The sequence below is a fragment of the Anopheles merus genome, chromosome 2R (assembly GCF_017562075.2).
Source record: "Anopheles merus strain MAF chromosome 2R, AmerM5.1, whole genome shotgun sequence".
Taxonomy (NCBI): domain Eukaryota; kingdom Metazoa; phylum Arthropoda; class Insecta; order Diptera; family Culicidae; genus Anopheles; species Anopheles merus.
Genome location: NC_054082.1, coordinates 42,335,668 through 42,359,508, shown reverse-complemented (window position 1 = coordinate 42,359,508; position 23,841 = coordinate 42,335,668). Strand labels below are relative to the sequence as shown.

Sequence of the window (23,841 nt, the reverse complement as noted above, 5' to 3'; positions counted from 1 at the left end):
TAAGATTAGCAATCATGGATTACCCTACCGGGGGCCAAAACCTTGACCGCCTAAAAAATGGAAATAGTTCAATTGTACTAACGACACAACTATAGGGGTTGAAGAAGCATGGCAATAGTACACTTCCTCTTTTGTCTATTTTTGGCGGATAAATATCAAAACATGTATGCAGCTATTAAAACTATATTATCTGTAGTCCTATCCGATAATTTGAACCTGTAATTATGCTGTATGTTTTACAAGGGATACAATCTTAAACTATAGGTATACTATAAACACTGACGCGGGGTTCGATGTGCAATCTCCTATCTCTGAGGTGCTCCGACTTCTGCAATGCAGGTTTAGTATAATTTCAAACTCGCCGAACTGACTAGTTTTTCTGTGGCTGTGAATTGTTTTAATGTTGTGCATTGTAAGCAGTGTTGTTCTTTTCATCAAACTGCAATTCATTGCTTTTAAAACCATGTAAGACCAAAGTATCACACATATGACATCATCGATATACCGCGCAAATCAGTTAAAGGAGATCAAGCGGTTTATGCTCCCGACAGCGGTTGTTTTTTTTTAATCATAGCCTTTTTTTATGAGGTAGCCTATTTCTTAACTGCATCTTCCCAACTCAGGAAGGGTATGATGTCCGGCAGGACCTGCTTCACCTTACGCTTCCATCGAGCTTGGGATCGCTTGTCGATCGCATTAGCACGTGCCTGATACCTTTCGTCTAATATCCTTTAATCATTATGTACTGGCCCTTGATGCAAAGCGTAAGAAATATTAGTATAATTTTCAACAAGTATGTCTAGAAAAAGATTAAAGCATATTTTTGATTATAAACTTTGAGCTAAGTTTCCACAATGTATGCCCTCAATTAATGTGGGCCGCAGCAAATGTATTTTCAAAGCCAAGTCTGGAAACGGTAAAAATATTGGAGAGCACTGCTCTAATCTAGCATTCTACTTTTAGGTATCTAATTACTTGCTCGTATCCTGGTTCCTCGTACAGGTACTGTTTAAAGATTTACAGATCGGTAGGGTAATTTATATCTTTAATCTAGTGCATCTGGCTGCCCAGGCTTTTAGGCTTCAACAGTCATTTTACGCTGTGATTATTCTTCTCCTTGGGTTTTATTTTAATAGCTTGCTCATCTCCTAATGTCTGGATTTAGAGTTTTAAGCTTCAATTATGTTGGCATTCAACGCTTTATCCATTTAGCGCAATGCTTTATCCATTTAGCGACAGAAAACTTTATCTACGCATGAAATTCCGGGTGGGGTTACAAGGGTTTCCTATAGAACTCAAGACCGCGGGACACTTTGATGAATCTGCAGTAGTCAATCGCAAGACTGCGGGACGATATGTGAAAACGTTGACTGTTGACGCCTTACGGTAGGCAATGTGCATGGCACAATTAGAATTAGGACAACTAGGGTAATTAGTACATTGGCTGGGGAGCGCCGCAGGAGGTGCAACTACCACCGTGACTTGACCAAGGTAGGAGGGCGGGGAAGGAGGAACAAACCGGTGAAAAATTCGACTGGAATTGCCACAGGAAAGGGAAGGAATAGAACCTGACAGGTTGTTGGACGTGCCGAACTAACTAGGTCGAGGGATGGGGAAGAAGTGACTGACCGTTGGACTATGCCGAACTGATCAGGTCGAGGGTGGGAAAGGATGAGGAAACGACTGATCGTTGGACTATGCCGAACTGATCGAGTCAGGGTAAGGGGGTGAGGAGGGGTCAAGCGCCCAAAAGTGTCCAGCTGTCCAGCTACCCCCAAGGACTACCGAAGGATTCTAGGCAAGTGTCGAGTTGAGGATATGAAATAATTTCGACTCCGGACAATTTGCTTTTTCTTTCTAATCTCATATGCATTTATTTCTGTGCGTTCTATGGCCTAAACACAGGCATGCGCTTCTAGCGATTGTTACATTGATACACGGTTACATTTACATCATGGCTCCTTATCGAAGGATCAGTGATAATCTACCATGATGTCTATATTCGTATTGATTAGTAGTCCTGCAGGTTGCCTATCTGCAGGCGGATATTTGTTATAAATCCAACATACATAAAGGATTAGAACTTAATCTCGAAATAAGAATAATTAGAAGAAGAGTGAAATTGATAGGGAATATATTCCATAAACATAATCATGTTTATAAACATTAGCACTTGAAACTTGAAAGGCGAGACAACAAAAATTTATGTACGATTGAGAAAGCATCATCATTGACGATACTGCGACACACTATCGCACCCCAGGGACATATAACATATAACATGAGCTACCACTGTTTGGGGCTTGGAAAAGTAAACTGTAATGGCTTTTTATTTGTTTGTAAGCGAATTGATTAATGATGCAGACTCTTAACACATTAAATTTGAAATTTAAAAATGTATGCTGTCAAGTTATACGTCCCTGGGGTGCCCGAAAAAGAGTGCCTCAGTCTTGCGATACAAATCCTCAGTTCCCGGTATCGTCAACGTTGTTACGCATCGCTCCGCAGTCTTGCGATTGACTTCCGCCGATACATCAAAGTGTCCCGCGATCTTGAGTTCTATCGGAAAACCCTGTAATCGGTTTCCTATTTGCTATTTCAAGGAGTCCTGGTGAAACTCAGCTCTAATTGGCATTCTGCTTTCCAGTTTCGTAAAGCTCTTTGGTTACACATCCGAAGCAATTTGTTAAATGCCGTAAAAAATTGTTAACATAAAAATTGCTTGTGAAAGAGTGAATACAGCAACAGGTACAACATTAACAAGCATTCACGGTCTCCTCAACATACCATCAAAGTTGGTATAGCGATAGTGCATGTTGATTTTGTTTTCTAGAAATTTTTAAAATGTATTGGTCATCTCTATTATAAAATTCTAGTAAAGGCTGATCAGCGTTACTTTCCAGCGGTAGCTTGGATGATTTTTGTTTAGTTTACATCCATACAATGGCAACAACTTTGGTTATGGAAAACGCAACGCCGACTTGGTTTTGAGTGTTTCGAGGTGTAAGGAAAGAATGATACGAGTTACAGTCAGAATTCTATAGTTGCACGTGATTTTTCTTTTGCGTGATTTTTCGGGATTTTTTCATATATCGGCCTAATTTTAGCACCCCAAAAAAAAAAAAAAAAAAAAAAAAAACACAAATCAAAACTTCATTCGATAATCCTCATTCGATTCAAACAACTAGACTGCTTTGCATAGTGCCATGATTGAGACAGATTCAGATACTATTCAAGTCCCGAATTATAAAAGCAAGCAGTATGAGTTTGAGATTAGTTCCAGTACCCGTATGTAACAGAATCTGCATGGGGTCAGGATCGGTTCCAGTATCGTTATGAGTTCAGGACCGGTATGGTTTTTGTAGCAGTTATCCAAGCTGTGGTCCGTGGCGTGAAAAGAAATGGTCCGCGAAAGAATTGTTCCTTTTTTCATAGAAAAGTTTAATACACTACACATCGTGTATTTTTTCACCATAATCGAGATAAACATTTCAACAGGAATGTCTAGAAAATGATTTCAACATATTTTTATCAAAAAGATTCTAAGTCCACAAAATGTATTCCGCGGCCAATCTGTTTTCAAAGCCAATTGAACTGTGATCCTTAAAAGGTTGGAGACCACTGCGGTATGGGATCGGGATCGATTCCACGATCGGTATGGTGTCAGGATCAGTTGAAAGACCGGTTAAAGGTTATGATAAGTTCCATGGCCAGGTTTATGACAAATTTTAACACATTCAGTCAGAATTCAATAATTGAATGCTTTTTTGATGGCATACATTTGAATTGACCGCTCGATTGTTGGCTGACATTTCAATTACAAAGCATGCGTTTGGATGGAAAACTCGGGTTTTGAAAAAATATTAAAATCTCATGGTATGCCGAGAAAAATTTCAGTAATTTTTTGTAACGAAAAACGTGCCAACTAAAAAGCACAAATTCAACAGTTGGCAGGGAATCGAAGTTCAAGCACCGACAAACCGACGTGACACTGGTGTTACAAAAGTGTCCCACAGGAAAGTACTGTCATTTACCAGTGAGGCGATCACTTCTGTCAAAGTAATCTCTGTTCACTGCTGCTTCGATGTAAACAACTTTTCTAAATACAAATTGCAAAGGAAGTGTGAGGCAAGATTTTGTGAGAATTATTGGACAAAACACCTGGGAAAATCATTTTATAAGTTTCCAAATCAATGCAAAGATGTGAGAAGTACATAAAACAATACGCATTGGAATTTGCGAAGAAAAACAAAAAGGGGATTTAGCAGTCTCTTCTCTGCGTCAGTGTAGTAAGCGAATCATTATAGAGATGGCGCTAGTGTTTAACGTATTTTCATTTGAAATAACCCAAGTGCCACAAATCCACTAAACGACCACTAAACGGCTTCTAAACGACTCAAGTTCTCTACCTAAACGGAATATAGAAAGACTTCGTTTAGCAGACGCCAAACGACTCATGCATTCTAAAAATAGCAAAAAAGCTGGTGGCGCTATCTGTTGGTGGGATACCCCAACCAGTTGAGCTTCAACGCTTGGAGGAGAGCTTTCTCATTTCCTCTGTACTGTTGTATGGTTTCGCATTGAAGTTATGCATCGCTAGAACTAGAACGGCGATACGATTGTTTAAATACTAAACTCCAACGGAAACCACCAGCACTGAAGCAAGTGAGATTTGAGCAATGGTCATTGGTGTTGATACCCACGTATCTAACCACACGACCATTTATATAGATTTTTGCTCAGAAAGTTAGAAGGCTATATAGGTCATAATAAAATGCAACTTGTCGAAACACATTGCAAGAAAAGGATAGCAATATAATGATGAGTTGTAATACGCCATCTATTGATCAAACCAATGAAGCTGTGGAGCTTTCATTTTTTTCCTATGGATATTCAATTTTCCAGTCGTTTAAGCTTAATCTGTGGCGCTTGGGAAGGAGACAACTTTTGAAGCTCATTTTGTTCTAAGGCCGCAAATACACGACGCGCGTTTCCGCGGGCGCGTTTAAACGCGTATAACAGTTCCGCAGAGATATCCAGCTGGGTATCTCTGCGTTTCCGCGGTAGCGCGTTCGAATGACATTTCATTTCTATGGCTGGATTGTTATACGCGTTTCCGCGGGCGCGGAAACGCGCGTCGTGTATTTGCGGCCTAAGTGTCACGTCGGTTTGTCGGTGGTTCAAGCAGTGAGTTCAGACGTTATATGGGATTGAAATCAGTTCCAGTACCAGAACGATTTCTGAAAAATTCAGGATGGACATGGGTTCTGGATTAGTCCCGGGATCGGTATGAATTTTGAATCAGTATATTTTAATGCATCCCTTGGAACTAAATGTCACCTGGCATTTGCATTGCCTTTTCAAAAATCCTTAACACACACCCTAAAGTTCCCAAATAGCCAGCTCGTACTTTATAGCTGATTTAGGGCTGTTTAACGAAAAATCGTTCCGATGTCGTACTTTGTGGCTGATTAAGAGATAGACGGTACTTTGCGGAACTAAGGAGCTTTTTAACAGGCACATCGTACTTTTTGGAACTTTGTGGCTGATTAGCACTATGTGTAGGGTTCATGGTGGAACTTGAAGGCTTGTTAAGAAAGCGTACCGAACTTGGTGGAACTTTATAGTTTTTTAATGCATGACATCGGTACGAGATGGCTCTTGTCAAAGTGTCAAAGACGGACGCCGGCAATAATCTCATTGCTGCTGCACAAGTTAGATTCGTTAATTGAAGAATGAATATTGAGTGAAGTGATTGTGAATTATCAGTAAATTGTGTGAAATTTTGTGTAATTCATCAATACAAAAAATTTAAAAATATACACATGTGTTTAAACAAAACAAATCTTGTTGTTTATTTCATCGATGACGCTTGCTTGAAAATAAAACACAAAGAAAAATAATCCCTGGCATCGTGGCATAAGGAAGCTGCTTAGGCGCTGTTTGAAAGACCCACATAGAACTTTGATGCTGTTTATCTACTGCAAAAGGCGAATTAGAGCAGCGATCTTTAGCGTGCCAAAATGAGCTGCTTAAGCAATTCTGGCTATTTGGGTTATTAAATACCCTCAAAACTATCTTACATAACCCTGTAACTGGGCCAAATTAACTAGTTATAAAGAAAATCTGAATATATAGAATATGGTTAATGAATGTGGATAGAACCCAGCATAGAATACGGTTCTGCTTGCTTGTTTTGTTGATTTGAATAGGGTAACTGTACCAGTTTTCGGCAGTGTACCTATTTTCGGCAGGGTAGCTAAAAACGTGAAATTCTGCACAAATGCGGTAAAAATTTTCACAAAATACAATTTTGTAGTGAAAGTGTAATTATTTGATATTCACATACGAAGTTTCACACCATTTCATTACGTATTTTCCAAAATATCAAATAAATTGTGCTTTTTTTCGGCAGCTTTGCTGTCAGCCAATCGTTCGGCAGGTTTTGTGATTAAGAGAATCAGAACAGTAAAACAATGAGAAAGTGGTGTATATTAGAGATTGTATGCTTATTCCCAAATAGCCAGAATTGCTTAAGCAGCTCATTTTGGCACGCTAAAGATCGCTGCTCTAATTCGCCTTTTGCAGTAGATAAACAGCATCAAAGTTCTATGTGGGTCTTTCAAACAGCGCCTAAGCAGCTTCCTTATGCCACGATGCCAGGGATTATTTTTCTTTGTGTTTTATTTTCAAGCAAGCGTCATCGATGAAATAAACAACAAGATTTGTTTCGTTTAAACACATGTGTATATTTTTAAATCTTTTGTATTGATGAATTACATAAAATTTCACACAATTTACTGATAATTCACAATCACTTCACTCAAATTTCATTCTTCAATTAACGAATCTAACTTGTGCAGCAGCAATGAGATTATTGCCGGCGTCCGTCTTTGACACTTTGACAAGAGCCATCTCGTACCGATGTCATGCATTAAAAAGCTATAAAGTTCCACCAAGTTCGGTACGCTTTCTTAACAAGCCTTCAAGTTCCATCATGAACCCTACACATAGTGCTAATCAGCCGCAAAGTTCCAAAAAGTACCATGTGCCTGTTAAAAACCTCCTTAGTTCCGCAAAGTACCGTCTATCTCTTAATCAGCCACAAAGTACGACATCGGAACGATTTTTCGTTAAACAGCCCTAAATCAGCTATAAAGTACGAGCTGGCTATTTGGGTTTAATTTATTCTAATTTTTTCGGAATTTTAAAATCACGATAAACAGGTTATTTTTCACTTTAAATGCTGCCGAAAATAGGTACACAGTAAATGTTCATTTTTGACAGCTCAATGTTGTGGGCTCCTGCCGAAACTCGGAACAATAACACACATTGAATTTGGCTGAATATTCCTTTTAAAATTGATCAGAATACTACAATGCGTATGTCGACACATAATATGACCTTTCTTGTACCAAATATCACCAATTTTACGACAAACAATGCACTAACTTAAGAGAAAAATAAATATTTGTAAGCCAGTTCGCACAGTACGCTATAACCATCAAACTGTCAATGGCTGCTCTGTTTAAACGTCGCATCAAAGTGGCTGTCAAAACGGACCAAAATAACCCAAGCGCCACAGATTAAGCTTAAACGACTGGAAAATTGAATATCCATAGGAAAAAAATGAAAGCTTCACAGCTTCATTGGTTTGATCAATAGATGGCGTATTACAACTCATCATTATATTGCTATCCTTTTCTTTCAATGTGTTTCAACAAGTTTCATCTTATAATGACCTATATAGCCTTCTAACTTTCTGAGCAAAAATCTATATGAATGGTCGTGTGGTCAGATACGTGGGTATCAACACCAATGACCATTGCTCAAATCTCACTTGCTTTAGTGCTGGTGGTTTCCGTTGGAGTTTAGTATTTAAACAATCGTATCGCCGTTCTAGTTCTAGCGATGCATAACTTCAATGCGAAACCATACAACAGTACAGAGGAAATGAGAAAGCTCTCCTCCAAGCGAGGAAGCTCCACAGGTTGGGTATCCCACAAACAGATGGCGCCACCAGCTTTTTTGCTATTTTTAGAATGCATGAGTCGTTTGGCGTCTGCTAAACGAAGTCTTTCTATATTCCGTTTAGGTAGAGAATTTGAGGCGTTTAGAAGCCGTTTAGTGGTCGTTTAGTGGATTTGTGGCACTTGGGAAGCAACATAAAATTATTAAGTGCTTTAACACAGTTAAGTGCTTTTTAACATCATTATTAGGAAAGTAAGAGTGTAAAATTGCTTTAAAAATTTTTTTGTACATATTTACATAGATAAAAACATTTTCTGACCCGTGTTCGCGCTGCCGAAAATAGGAACACAACCTGCCGAAAATAGGAACAAACTGCCGAAAATAGGAGCAAAAGCAATGTTTGCATTTTTACGAATATTTATGAAAAAGGGCTTTGAACCGGCAAATAAAAAATAGTGTAACATATGTAGCAGCCCACTGTGCAGTTCGCGTGGCTCGTACGCAGAGTACGAGCTGTCATCAAGAGCTGTCAGAATTCCGTGGCGTGAACGACCATTCTGTTTGGCGCCCATTTTGAGAGCAGACCGATTTGGAAAAGTAAAAATAAAGAAAATTGAACAAAACGCTAAAGTGGTGACCCCGACGTGATCCGTCAATATTTTTCACAATTACGAACGAATTCAAACAATGGAGAACGAGAACGCAACTGTACCGTGTGCTCAGCATGTTTATGCTGGTGAAAGTGTAGCATCATCATCATCATCATCCGCGGCTGTTGCAGCAATTGCTACCCCGCGTCTTAACCCACCAGTTATGGCCGACACCAACATTGACGCATATTTTATGTCCCTCGAGTTTTGGTTTGCTGCATCTGGAATCACCGCCCAACATGACTCTCAACGGTACAATATCGTCATGGCCCAGGTTCCCCCGCAGAAACTTGGTGAACTTCGCACAATTGTCGAGAATACTCCAACTAGTGGAAAATACCCATATATCAAATCAAAGTTGACGGAACATTTCGCTGACAGCCAGCAGCGGCGTTTGCATCGTGTGTTGTCTGAAATGCCCCTTGGAGATTTAAAGCCTAGCCATCTTTTTAACGAGATGAAGCGAGTTGCCGGCGATTCTCTAGGGGACACCTTGCTGCTAGACTTATGGGCAGCTCGACTTCCTGCTCATGCCCAAGCAGCAGTAATTGCTTCGCGTGGTGATGCCGCTGACAAGACGACTATAGCTGATGCTATTGTCGAATCTATGAGCTTACGAAATATTAGCTCTATCGGTCAGGAAACAACTACAACTGCTCTCAATGTAACATCGAGTGATCAACAGATTCAGGATCTTAAATTGGCAATCGACGCATTATCGAAACGATTTGACAAGATCCATCCTAATAACCCCCAAGGTCGATCCCGTTCTCGCGCACGTAGTACGGATGCTGATCGCGCTAGAGACACATCAAATGGGCCATGCTGGTATCATCGTACTTACGGAAGTAATGCTAGAGTATGTCGCGCACCTTGCTCTGTAGGTAATTGGCCTTCTTCCAGCCAGCAATGACGCCACTCTGCTGATGCTGTGGAGGAAAATGGCGAACTTTCCTCGGCAGCCACAATCTGTCGACTGAAAATTGCAGATTGTTCTACTAATATGCAATTTCTTATCGATACTGGAGCGGATGTTTCCGTCGTTCCAAAAGGATTAAAATCAGCCAGAGTAAAGCCTTCGTCTATCCAATTGTTCGCCGCTAATGGAACTGCTATTGAAGTATACGGTGAAGTGTTACTGAAAGTAAACCTCGGCCTCCGTCGTGAATTTGTGTGGTCGTTTCTCATTGCTGATGTCTCAACGGGTATCATCGGAGCAGATTTTTTACGGAAGTTTGATCTTCTTATTGACTTAAAACGTGGCCGCCTCATAGACAACACTACCAATTTAGAGTCACGTGGTTTTCTTACCAGAGATATTGACATTTCGGTGAAAACTTTTTCCGCGGCGTCGCCATTTGTAGATTTACTAACTGAATTTCCACAAATAACACACCTCGCCCCTATGGGTACAACAACTAAGTCTTCTGTTATGCATAGAATTGAAACGACTGGCCAGCCTGTATATGCTAGACCTCGAAGACTTTCACCAGAAAAATTCGAAGCAGCCCGTAACGAATTCGAACTTTTGATGAAATTGGGAATATGTCGTCCATCAAGCAGCAATTGGGCTAGCCCTCTCCACATGGTCAAGAAAGCAGATGGAACATGGCGACCATGTGGAGACTATCGTGCTCTTAATGCTCAAACTGTTCCGGACCGATATCCGTTGCCGTATCTCCAGGATTTTACATCAATGTTACAAGGTAAATGCATATTTTCTAAAATTGATCTACAAAAAGCATTTCATCAAGTTCCTATACATCCGGATGATATTCCGAAAACAGCTATTACGACGCCGTTCGGAATGTACGAATTTTTATTCATGACGTTCGGTTTGCGCAACGCGGCTCAAACCTTTCAGCGATTGATACATGAAGTTGTGCGTGGCTTAGAGTTTGTGTTCCCTTATGTCGACGACCTTTTTGTAGCGTCCAATTCTCTCGATGAACATAAACAACATCTGAGACAGTTGTTTGAGAGACTAAATGATCACAATCTGACCATTAATGTAGCTAAATGTGAATTTGGTCGCGATAAGCTCAATTTTTTGGGTCACGCTGTATCTGCTGAAGGAATTCGCCCATTACCTGATCGTGTACTAGCCATCCAAAACTTTAACCTTCCGTCGACAGTAAAGGAACTTAAACGATTCCTGGCAATAATCAATTTTTATCGAAGGTTCATTCCTCATGCCATTGAAGCTCAAATTCCATTATTGAACATGATCCCGGGAAATAAACGAAACGACTGCTCTCCTTTGTCCTGGACTGACAACACTCTTGCAGCTTTCGATCAATGTAAACAACAACTCGCACAAGCCACCTTATTATCTCATCCTGCTAAATCTGCTGAGCTTTCTCTTTGGGTTGATGCCTCAGACATTGCCGCTGGTGCTGTATTACATCAAATTGTGGAGGGAAACGTTCAACCCCTGGGATTCTTTTCCAAAAAATTTGATAAAGCGCAGCTGCGGTATAGTACTTACGATCGAGAATTATCAGCAATATATTTGGCAGTGCGTCACTTTAAGTATATGCTGGAAGGGCGCAGCTGTCATATTTACACTGATCATAAACCCATTATATATGCATTTCGCCAAAAACTCGACAAAGCTTCTGATCGGCAAGCCCGTCAACTAGATTTCATAGGCCAAATAACTACTGACATACGCCACATAAATGGTACAGAAAATATCGTCGCCGATCTGCTGTCTCGCATATCAGCTATACACACATTGCCTTCGATGGATTTTGTTGCGCTGGCAAATGATCAAAAAAATGACGAGGAACTCCGCAAGATATTGCAAGGTACAACTGAATCGTCGCTGCAATTAAAATTAATTGAGATTCCAGGCAGTAACACACAATTATATTGTGATTGCTCTACTAATCGTATTCGGCCGTATGTCACACCATCATTTCGAAATATTGCGCTGCGAGCGGTACATAATTTATCGCATCCTGGGACACGAAGCACAGCCAAATTGATGACCGAAAGATTCGTTTGGCCAAATATTCGAAAAGATAGCATTGCCTTTGCGAGAAGTTGTATACAATGCCAACGTTCAAAAATATCAAGGCATACTCAATCACCATTATCCCAATACCCTTCTCCAGACGATCGATTTTCCCATATTAACATCGACATAGTTGGTCCTTTTCCAATCAGCAGAGGAAATAGGTACTGCTTGACTATAATCGATAGATTTACTCGATGGCCAGAGGCTTTACCTATTCCGGACATGACTGCTTCTACAATAGCTGATGCTCTAGTTTCGGGATGGATTGCGCGTTTTGGTGTACCGAAATATATTACTTCTGATCAAGGTAGACAATTTGAGTCATCACTCTTCTTGGAATTAAACCGCCTGTTAGGTTCAACTCACCTGCGTACAACTGCATACCATCCTCAAAGCAATGGAATCATCGAAAGATTCCATAGAACATTTAAAGCAGCTCTTCTCTGCCACGATAATGAACACTGGTGTGAAAATCTCGCAGTGATACTACTTGGCTTAAGAACAACATACAAAGAAGATATTAAAGCATCACCAGCTGAGATGGTTTATGGTACCACACTTCGTATTCCCTCCGAATTTTTCAACGATATTGGCGAAACAACAAATGAAGCTGAGTTTGTAGCTAATTTACGAAATGCCATGCGATCATTACGCCCCAGACAAACCTCATGGCATGGTTCTCGGAATATTTTTATTCCCACCGAACTAAAATCATGTAAATTCGTCTTTATTCGCAATGATTCCATACGACCAACACTTTCACCACCGTACGAAGGGCCTTATGAGGTTATGGATCGAACAGAAAAAATCTTCAAGGTCAACGTGAAAGGTCGTACAGTATCTATATCAATAGACCGCCTCAAACCAGCCCACATCCTACAAGAATCTTCTGCAAGTGTTCCTGCTCCACCTACCAGTTCTTCTGAGTTACCACCGACTAGAACCACTCGTTCAGGCCGAAGAGTGGTGTTTCCTACCCATCTTCAACAGTACGTATCCTAGTCTGGAAGGGGAGTACTGTAGCAGCCCACTGTGCAGTTCGCGTGGCTCGTACGCAGAGTACGAGCTGTCATCAAGAGCTGTCAGAATTCCGTGGCGTGAACGACCATTCTGTTTGGCGCCCATTTTGAGAGCAGACCGATTTGGAAAAGTAAAAATAAAGAAAATTGAACAAAACGCTAAACATATTATGATAGTTTATCAACCAGAATAACATCACTTTCATGAAAAATAATAAAAAATGTTTATTTGTGAGCAGTTTTTGTGAAACTGCTGCACTAGCGTGCCGAAAACTGGTACTGGTTACCCTAGAGACTGCAGCCTCTAGGCTGATCAGCAAACAGTATGCCAACTGCACCAACCGGTTTATCCGTGCTGTCACTGCAATGTCATGCAGTTAGATGGTCGCGACGGTTCACGGCAGCGAGGAACTGTAAATAGCAAAGAAAGTGTACCCGTGTTTGCTGCCGCTCGGCACCAAAATTTATCACATTTTATGACGGTCGGGTGTGTTTTAGCGCGTTACCGAGTGCAATACAACGTAGTGCTGGACGCATTCCTATTGGGCAGTGCAGTGTGCGCCTCGTGGTGTGCGAAATGGGCGATATTCTGTGGTCCCCAGCGATGAACGAGCCGTCGACGTCGCAGCCGCAGCTGCCGCGGTTTACCGAAAATGATCAACTGTTCGACGAGCTGCTGGAAAACATCGTGTATGTGGGCAACCTGCCGAAACAGATCATGCTGACCGATCTGATAGAGCTGTTCAAGTACGCCGGCCGGATCGAGCGCGTCGCCTGGTACGGTGAGCATCGTACTGACATCAACACGAAGGTGGCATTCATCCGCTTTCGACACTCGCGGCACGCGAAGGAGGCGGCAAAATGGGACCGGATACGCTACCAAGACTCAATACTCATCGTGATGCAGATATTCAAGGACCAGTGGTTCGATATGAGCGTATCGATAATGGTGCGAAACATACGCGACGGTAGGTAGAAAACGACGAATAGGAAGGGTGACCGTGGAAGAGAGAGCGAGAGAGGGAGAGGGAAGATACAGCGGAGGAAAGTCCCCGCGCGGGTAGTAAGAAGAAGCAGTCTCGTGTTAAATCTCGAAACCCTTCGGAAAGTTCGAACTCTGCCGGCTCACACACCCGTTATTCACCGCTTCCTTTCTTTCCCACCGTCCCACCGTCCGATTTTAGATACAACCGACTGGCAGCTGTACGAAGCATTTCGACGGTTTGGCAAAATCTACGGCATACTGATACCGACACACGGTACCGCGTACGTAGGATTTTACTATGAGGCCGAAACACAGTGCGCACTGGAAATGAATAACAACATGTTCAACGGCAACAGGATGCGGGTGGAAATGTTGCGACGGAACCTGCCGCTGCAGCAGATCGACATATTCGATATCACGAAGAACGAGGTGCGCCTGCTGCGCGACATGCTGCTCGAGGTGGACGAAAAGCTCGAACAGTTCTACTCGGCGTACGACGAAGCGTTCAACTACTCCTCCAAAGATTACCGCCGGTGGAAGCGAAAGCGGCGCCGCGTAACACCCCTGCTGAGCGATTCCAGCTCGTCGTCCGAGAGCAGCTCGTCCAGCGTGTCGGAGATATCGAACCGCAGTGCGACCGAAGTGCGGCGCATACTGTGCGGCTCGAACGAGGAGAACCGCTGTCTCGGCATCTTCGGCATGAACCCGGACACGACGGAAAAGACGCTAATGAAGCTGTTCTCCCGCTACGGTCACGTGAAAGACATCAAGCTAATCTACGACGGCAAAACGAACGTGTCGCGCGGCTACTCGTTCATCTACTTTAAGCATGCCAGCGATGCGCGCCGCGCGCAGCGCAAACTGAACGGCACCATGCTGGAGGGGCGCAAGGTGCGGGTCGACTTTAGCCGCAGCAAGCCGCACGAACCGCGGGCCGACCGGCGCAAGCGCGTCTCGCCCACGGTCGCGTCGACCAGTGCCGATCGCTGCTGCCATCGCCGGCATGGCGCCACCCATCACAAGAAGCGTAAAAAGCGTCGCGTCTGCTACTCGTCGTCGGACTCGGAATAATTGTGCGCTTCACAACACGGTATCGGGCAAGGCGGAAAGCGGAGCGAACGTGGTCACTGACGGTACTGCTGGAGAGACAAACTCTCTAACCGCCCATCTTATCAACCTTACCAGTTTTTAGTCTCACACCGACAGAAAGGACACTCCATCATACCAATCCTTCCTCCCCTCTTTTTTTAGTTGCTTATTTTCTATGTGCTTTTAGGAGTGATGTCATCGAATGGTCACAATACCATCATCGTTTGTTTAAGGCAAGCCCTGCACTATCAAAACATCCGGAGACCACATGGTCAATTACCATTTGCTTCAACAACCATCTCAAGATTGCAACGCTGCATGCACAGCACAACAGCTTCAAACAAACAAACAAACAATCGTTCTTTTCCTTGGCAAATGCCATCCTCCAACTCAAACAGTGTACAAAGAACGCAAACAAAAGGCAGTAAATTCAGCTTCTATCAAGAACAAAACTGCAGCAACAGCAGCAGCAGCATCAGCAGCAAGTAATCAGCATCAAACACAATTCAATTCGTAAACGTACAATAGTTTGTATTGTTTATTCGCTGTTTGTCATTTAGTTGAACATTGATAGTACATAGTTTGTTCTGTTCGTTTGCTTAACACCTTCTCTACGAACGTACGCATCTTATTTCCCTCCCAGAACTACTTACTCAATCATAACAGCACAATTGAAAACACTTGAAAACAAAACAGTTTAGTAAACAGAGATAGAGAGAGATAGCGAGATAGATAGGCACGAGATACCCGAAACCGCAATTCGTCGGTTTCAGTTTGAAGCGGGATAAAGACAGGACAGATGTATGTTTTGTATGTATGGTTTATATATATAATATATATATATATGTGTGTGGTAAATCCGCGGTACCAACGAAACAGGAAAATGATGGAAGAGATCGAAATTCCGTTCCGAATACGTACGCAACACATCTCAGACGATGTAGAGAACATTATTTGTGTGGCAAAACACACTCGTGATGAAAAAACTAAACCGCCGCTAAACGAGTAGCGAATGGTACAGTGATCAGTTTGGCACTGTAAACGAAAGGGAGAGACATAGAAGACACAGAAGAGAGGAGTGAATCGGAAACAAACGTTATTAAGAAAACGTCTTAAACATCTTAACTGTGGTGCGGCAAGTAAATTCCCTTCCTGCGTTGGGAAAGTGCAGTAGGGCGATGGAATGCTTGCAACATAGCATTTGTTATGTACATTAGGTTGTTGGAAGCCAGCTCGAACGGTTTGCATGTCAAAAGCCTCATTGAGGTCTCATTTTACTGCTTAAATACGGAGGAGGATTTAGATTCTAGATGTAGAAAAGGGATCGACGTAAAACAAATCGAAACGATGGGACAGTAAACCAAGCCACTGAAGAAAAACTCGTGTGAACAGCTCGAACCCCCTTCGACACCGGGACAGAGATAAGTGATTGATCAAGCGAACTCCCACCCGGAACGTTCGATATCATAGTGACTGACTAAACGATGCACTTCGATGTGTGTTGCGCCTGCTCAGTAGCGAAAACGTCCATCAACATTTCGTTTATTCGTTGTATTCGTGGAAGTGATGATTGTTGGCCACTCGCGGAACCTGACCTCGCTTCCAACAACCAACAATATTCGACAGTACAGCATCAACGATAAGGTCAATCCACCCAAACCACAACCCGGCTATCCAATTGACGCCACGCCAGTGCCAGACCCAACGGTCGCTCCACGTGCTCAAACCACATGGTGCGGTACGGCTCCGGTACTGTACGCAGGATGGTATTCAGTACCATTGACGGTGCCCGTGCCGCCTGCAGCAGCAGCAGCAGCGGCCACTGCAGCCGCCGCGGCCGCCGCTCGTTGCAGCGAGGGATGATGCATGTGGTGTGTCGCTGCCGTAGTTGCTCCAGCTGCCACCGAGCCTGCCGGTGCCGTGGCCGATCCATGCAGGTTGTGGTGTGGCTGCGACGGTTGCTGCTGGTGATGTAGGTGCGCATGGTGGTGCGATTGTTGTGGCGGCTGCGATTGCTGATGTTGCGCCGAATGGTTGTTGTGCTGCTGTTGCTGCTGTTGGTGATGATGATGGTGATGCTGGTGATGGTGATGGTGGGGGGCGTGATGGGCGGTCGTCGCCAGCACACCCGGGTATAGCTCGGGCGAACGACCGTCGTGGGTGGGCGTGCCGGCCAGCAGCTCCGACATGAAGCCAATGTACGTTATCGCCAGGCGCAGTGTTTCGATGCGTGACAACCGTTTCTCGTACGCGAAGGTGGGCACTTTGCGGCGCAGCTTATCGAACGCTTCGTTCAGGTTGAACATGCGGCGCCGTTCGCGTATGTTGGCTGCGCGCCGCTGTGCCATCGAGGCTACCCGGCGGCGCGTTTTCTTTGTCGACCCACTGGACGGTGCTGGTTGTGCGCCACGTGGCGAAAGCCGCTGGCTGACAAAGCTGCCGACCTGCTGTCGGGGCCAGATAGCTGTAAGAAACGAAAAAGAAACAAAAAAACAGGAAAGAAATTTAAAATCCGAAAGTCAAATGCCGTTGCACTATACTGTGTGTGTGTGTAACGTTCAATGCTTCTTCCTCCCATCAATTTCCAACACACGTGCGACAATGGCAAACATTATCAATAGCCATGGCTGTGGATCTCAAACACAAGGCAAAGATCAGCATCAAATCAGCGATCCACACGCGCTTTTTTACATCATCTCCAACCGTCCCACGCATGGTACAACGTTCAAACGAGCAGATCAACGCAGAGTCATCGTCAATGTACAATGAATGTCAAAACTACTGTATGCATCCATTTATGAAAAACTGTTTAAAAAAGAACCATTAAACGCGATACTGTATAGTAACGAACGAGTTGTAAGTGGTGATTGTGTGTGTTTTTTCTTCCTCTTCTTTCCCGCGAGATCAATGCCCGGAGCGTTGCATGAGCAAGACCGAAATTCCTCATACTATCAATCGTATTCCTGGATCCTGGTCGACGGTCTTCTAAACTGCATTTCAATGTCTGCCCCTATCAAAATTTAGCTTTAGCTTCAAGAGGAGCACTATTCATCAAAGGAAGGAACTTCATGTGCAATGGGTTGTTTTAACAACACATCCAACCACAACGATGCCTCCGCTTCAAACGATCAATCGAGCGTTCGCTCCTCAATGAATTCAATTCAATAATGTTCATCCCGATCTTGGTAGTCCAAAATGTTGGTGAAACCATCATCTGATTCGGAATGTCGCCGGTATGTAATTGGCATCATTTCAGAAAATCGTATCATCTCACTTTTCACGTTTTCATTTTCAAAACATTTCATTTTCGTTGATGAATTTCTAAATTTATGATTTCAAATGTATGGACTTTTAAAAAACGGCTTGAACATTTACTTACTATTTTTTAGAACTATTCTTTTTTACTAGAAGCAACGGTGAGATGTAAATCTAGTCAAAAATATTGTAAGGGATGAAAATTGCCACTAAAAAGGTAAGTATAAAGTACTGCATAGTGCTGATGGATAATTTATAGAACAGTTTTAAACTTCGAAAGGTTATCATTGTAAAGCTAATCATAAAAAACTAACTTTAATGTTTCCGTCGGCTTAATATGTTTACGGCCGTGAACTAATATATATTGGACCAGTGTAAAGAAGTCTACATCAACAACAAATATCCATAGTAGTTATAAAAAATTTATATTTTTTATAAAAATTGTATATCAATTATATTTACACTAATTCATTAATATTATTTAACTTCTTGATTTGTTTATATAGTTGAGATGTTTTTTTGCTTAGCATAGAATGTATTATTGAATGTTTAAATGATCAGAAGTAAAACGTACTGTTTACTTTAAAACTTAGTTCATTATGCGAGTAGACATTCAACTAGAATGATTATTTTTAATATAAATCAATGACAGAAATATTAGCACAAGCGCATTTTTCCAAAAATGGTTTGTTACTGTTTTTTTATCCATAAAAAAATGCTTTTATTGCGACAAGATCATCCTCCATGTAATTATTATCTTAATAATTTACTAGCACTTGCAAGTTTACTTACAAAGTCATTGCTAACTTATGGTAAGTATATATAAGTTCATTCATATTATTCATCATTTTTTATTCCATACTGAATGTTGCACTAAGCTTGGTGAATTGTATAATTTTAAATGGCTTGGTGTGTGTGTGTGTGTGTGTGTGTGTGTGTGTGTGTGTGTGTGTGTGTGTGTGTGTGTGGTGTGTGTGTGTGTGTGTGTGTGTGTGTGTGTGTGTGGTGTGTGTGTGTGTGTGTGTGTGTGTGTGTGTGTGGTGTGTGTGTGTGTGTGTGTGTGTGTGTGTGTGTGTGTGTGGTGTGTGTGTTTGATGGCATATATAGTATAAACATTACATAAAAAATAAGAAAATACAATAATAAATACTGATTTACACCAAGTACATCCCTTTTAGTACAATATTTATACGTAAGTGGTAATTTCACACGCACCGAGTCCGTTATTGAGGGCTAAACGTAATGGGTCCCACACAGGAATGGAGAGAATCCCCCATGCCGACGGACTTTGGAATCCTCTCTAATGTGTACGTGTTACAGATTGTTGTTAACAGCTTTGAGGGCTTTTCAATATTCTCATAATTTTAGGACACTTTCTTGAGTCTTTCTAATGGTAAGTAAACTTTATATGATGAGAATTGGATTCTATAGCACCCTTTATGGACAGGCTCCATGGAAACTCCAAAAAAGGTGTATAGACTCCTATTAAGAAAATGATCAAACCTTTCCTATTGGAATCATAATAAAGGTCTAACTAAAGGATATGTTTAAATAAAAAGGGTTCATCAGTACAAAAATCACATAGTGACCAAATTGTCACTGATTCTTGAAAAAGCAATAATGTTTTTAAAAGAGTGATTTTATAATTGATCGAAATTTTATATCACTTTATACACAACTGTAGGATCGTAAATGTTGCTAATGATGATTGAAAATGACAGCAAAACATCATTTAACGTGGGATCAAAGCGGAGTCACATTAATTAATTGTCATGTATCACTCAGTTTGGGAATGCCACCTCATTCGGCCCAATGTATGAAAATTCCGTATCATTCATACAAATTGAGAGCAAACTTTAATGTCATATTTTGTCATTTTTATGAAGCTTTCAATGTTAAAGATACTGTCATAATGCACTGAATAATGACGAACAATATTAACTACTATTGTGAACCAAGTGAAAATGATGCTTTCGGCCTCTAATCGTAGAAATATTGAGAAAAAAAAACAAACGGTTTTTGATATATGCATGCATTACTTTGTGTGTAAATTATTTTTTTATAATTATATACTTTTACTTTTTGAACTGTGTTTCTTTTTTATTTCTTTTAATTACATATAACATATAATAATAGAAACAGAAATGATTGAATATTTCAAAGAACTAAGAAAATGCGTTCTGTCCATTGAAGGTTGCCGCTAAAATATCTTAATCGCTAACGAGGAATGTTGTTCTCATTTTTACTTTGGTTGTTCAAATCGAGGAACAACAGTTAAATAAACGACCATAATGCACTGCATAATGTCTCTGGATGATAATCATATTTAAATCATTTAGAAATGAGGCACTTAAAAATGCTCTTGCATGTTGTTTAAATAGCAATAGTCACTCGTCCATCTACATGGCCAAATTATAGACAAATTTTATCTTATGCTTTTCCTTGCAGACTCCGGTCTATTTTGTTAATATTTCCCATTAAATGTCCGTGGAGTCAAAGAACGTGGAGTCAAATAATGAAAAAAATAGCCAGTAATTTAACATTTTAAGCCTTCAACACAAAACGCACGCATTTTTTCCATAAGATCCGTCATTATCATCTAAACCAGCGATTGGCAAACTTGTGAGGTAACTTGTGGAAACTTTAATAAATTATCCAAAGCCGCGGGCCAGGAGAATGCAGTTTTATTTGCACATAAATTATTACAAACCCCGAGATCGAGCATATTGATTAGTCCATCAATCTGATAAATAAGTTTGGAAGAGTTCGAGCATTACGAGAATTCAATTTCGAAGAGTTCAACGGTATGAAATGTCATACTAAAAGATGATCAGTCATTTGTATACGAATTGGCTCTTTCTGCTGGTCTAAACAGAGTAAAGTCCTTTTGAAAAGCGATCTTTATTACAGACCTGGTGTCTATAGCCTAGCAAATATTGATATCGAGAACTCTCACTCACTCAATCTTTTGTAATAGAGCAACATTCGCAAACATCTCCGAACAGCTAAGAGCTTGTAAGTAACATTCAATGAGTTTTTGTTATAAAAGGTAAACGTAAATAGCAATTTGTACCGATTACATCTTCAATTAAATATAGTGCTTGGAATATCGGTTCATACATTACAAAATCGTAGTGTAAGGGTGCACGAAATATTGGTAAAAGTATAAATTGATGTTTGCGGTCATTTTTTGCGGTCATTTGCGGTCATTGTGTTATAGTTGCTTGTAAAATGTATACAACTACGTTATACACTTTTGATGATGATTAGTTTATATAACTGATATAGAAATGCCTTATCGATAAATAAACACTTTTGACCTTCTTTTAATAAAAAGTCTCAACGAGGGTAATTTTTTTTTGTATTTAACTTCAAATCAAATACAGTTTTTCCCCGAGTTACGCAAATAATGCGTTCCAGGGAATATCACGTTTTTGAGCCAAACTATGAATGAAAAGTTATTTTTGATTAAATTCAATAATTTAATGTTGACTCAGTTCATACATTTCGTGTAGAAAATTCGGTTAAATCTGTGTAATTAATAATTTCAAACTTTAAGCAATTCTGCGATTTATTTTGAATTTGGCACTTCTTGGAGGAAATTGTACCTATTTGAATTGTATCTGTCAAATGTTTATCGAAACGATTTTATCTTATCGATTTCATTTTATCAAATATTCAGACCATCGGAAAATAAGTAAAATCATTTCCAGTCCAAACCATAACTCACTATTCTTGAAAAGTAACTTTGAATAATAACTTAATCTTTGAAACACAATCAACACCACTCAAGTCAATAGATTTCACCAACATCTTCACAGATTCATTTCCAGCAACGCCTAAGAAACCACGTATCCTTGCAGGTAATGTGTTGTTCAGGTTGTAGTCAAATAGTTAAGCGTAGTAGTTTACCTAAATCTGCACACGGAAAGCCGGCCATCAGCTCCGGATAGTGTACCATCGGTGACGGTGCTTCCTGGCCCCAGATTGGCGTAAAGGGTGCCACATCCGGCGGAAACGGTGGTTCCATTCTGTGTGATATTGTTCTAATGTTGTGTAGACCTTTTCGTTCAATAAAATCCGTTTTGCCCGTTTTTTATTGAGCAATTTGTTTCGCTATTTTTCACATTAATTTACACTTTGCGGAAACTTTCGTTCGAACGGATTTCCATATATAAAACTTCTTAGCACACTCAACACTACTAAATGTTCCAGCCACTGCTCTGGACTCCGGACAGAGGCCTCAAACTGTGTGTCCCACACCGAACGAACGTCGCGGACCGACTGGCGGATGCTGCAGACAGAGAATTTAATATTCCAAATCCGGAACAGAAGGCCCCTGTACCGTGTTTCGGTGGATTTGGTGTGTGGTGTGGCGAAGGGGAGGAAAATCACCACGAACGGTAGCATTATTTTTAATATCCTTGCATCTGTGTGAACCGTCGTCTCGTCTCCTTTCCGGAGGCTCGCAAAACTTTTCCCCGGGGTTACGGCAGTTTTCCTCTGCATCGTTGTACCACGATTGGTGCGAGTGGTAGCAGCTTGCACGAATGGTTCTTTCCTTCACTCTGCCACCGCATCAACCATCCGCAGCAGCAGCAGCAGCAAATCGAACGCAAAGGGAGTTGAAATTTTCCAACCCACAACGCTATGATCTCACATTGACCGGGGCAGGGCAGAGGCAAAGTTTTCCCTCCGGAGCGAGACGGCGAGATTCGGTTATTACTGAGAATGGGATCTAAGGGGTAAGAAAAAATCACAAACACCAAACAAAATGAGATTTCTGAAGGAATGCCCGGTCGGTGGTATTGGCAAAGCCTCCCTTAAGATCTCCCTTGGAAGAGCTTCGAATGTTTGTTATTTCCCAAACAACCGCACACACACTGGAAGGACACCGTGCTTCCATCATGGTGCCATGGTTACCGGCAGCCAGCTGGCTCCGCCCATCGAGGATGGGTAACAGATTTCGGCGACCAATCATAGGAAACATGTTGCACCGGCACACGGAGCAGGCGTCAGGTTGTGCCGCAGCGGGTCCTTGTTGTTCATGGCACGGATGGGTTCGGACGAATGGTGCCAAGTGCGTCAGCGCGTACCCGCGCAAGTGGAGTGACAAGGACGACATGGGGATACAGCATCATGCCGCCCCAGGACGAGATGGCACCCCGTCAGCCGGGACAGTAACACATTACCGGACGCTGGTAACATGTGCCATGGGGCTGCCCAGGACTGATGCGGCATGTGGCCACAGTTGCCACAGGAAGAAAGGAAAATCGATTCCGTGCCCATTCGGGTGGAATGCAAAATGGTACCCCGGTGGATTAAAATTTAATTTAACTCGCTCGCCATTCGACGGACGATGCTGTAAAAGTGGATAATCTATTTAAACTGTAGATTAGTCGAAGCAAATGGAGCACACTATAGGTGACTTTTGGTAATGTCCTCGGGTGGCAATCAATTACCACACAGATCACTACTTTATTTGCGATAATTGGTAACGATAACAGTTTTTGAATTAATCTGCCTTAGAACGATTGTCTGATGAGACAAACCTTTTCAGATTTTTCTATGCAACTGAATTAAAATGATAGTCTTACCTTTCATAACATTCTGCACTATACTTAGGGTCAATAAATTAAATCTAGTAGTCATTTAAATTTGCAATTGGCCAACATTAAGATTTTCATTCAGTTAAAGTATGGAACGTGGAAAACAGCTGAACCCTGCTCTGAGCAGGAAATATGCCAAATTTATGTTCAAAGATCTGTGCAAGTTATTAACAACTATCCCAATGTTCCAAGTGCTTATGGCTAAAGGAAGTCAACTTAGCGCCCAGAAAAAAACTATCCC

At 41.6% G+C, this 23,841-nt stretch overlaps 2 protein-coding genes across 2 annotated transcripts; one reads left to right on the top strand and one right to left on the bottom strand.

Moving 5' to 3' along the window:
• The first annotated feature begins 12,986 nt into the window (after positions 1-12,986).
• LOC121589018 (nucleolin-like) lies at positions 12,987-17,210 on the top strand. Its single transcript, XM_041907574.1, has 2 exons — positions 12,987-13,630; positions 13,847-17,210. The coding sequence occupies exons 1-2, from the start codon at positions 13,240-13,242 to the stop codon at positions 14,716-14,718; spliced, it is 1,263 nt and encodes a 420-aa protein (XP_041763508.1). The 5' UTR covers positions 12,987-13,239; the 3' UTR covers positions 14,719-17,210.
• Positions 16,458-23,558, bottom strand: LOC121589019 (protein Fer3-like). The gene is made up of 3 exons (XM_041907575.1): positions 23,544-23,558; positions 21,904-22,729; positions 16,458-17,200 (listed from the first exon to the last, which is right to left on the bottom strand). Exons 2-3 carry the CDS (start codon positions 22,019-22,021, stop codon positions 16,458-16,460), a joined length of 861 nt encoding a protein of 286 aa, XP_041763509.1. The 5' UTR covers positions 22,022-22,729; positions 23,544-23,558.
• Positions 23,559-23,841: the final 283 nt, after the last annotated feature.

What these genes read in the sequence shown, in the direction of transcription:
- LOC121589018 (XM_041907574.1), top strand. Translation starts at nt 13,240, where the DNA reads ATGGGCGATATTCTGTGGTCCCCAGCGATGAACGAGCCGTCGACGTCG. An exon ending in GGTGCGAAACATACGCGACG is followed by an intron (nt 13,631 to 13,846) that starts GTAGGTAGAAAA and finishes GTCCGATTTTAG; the next exon opens with ATACAACCGACTGGCAGCTG.
- LOC121589019 (XM_041907575.1), bottom strand. Translation starts at nt 22,021, where the DNA reads ATGGAACCACCGTTTCCGCCGGATGTGGCACCCTTTACGCCAATCTGG. An exon ending in CTTTCCGTGTGCAGATTTAG is followed by an intron (nt 17,201 to 21,903) that starts GTAAACTACTAC and finishes CGTTTCTTACAG; the next exon opens with CTATCTGGCCCCGACAGCAG.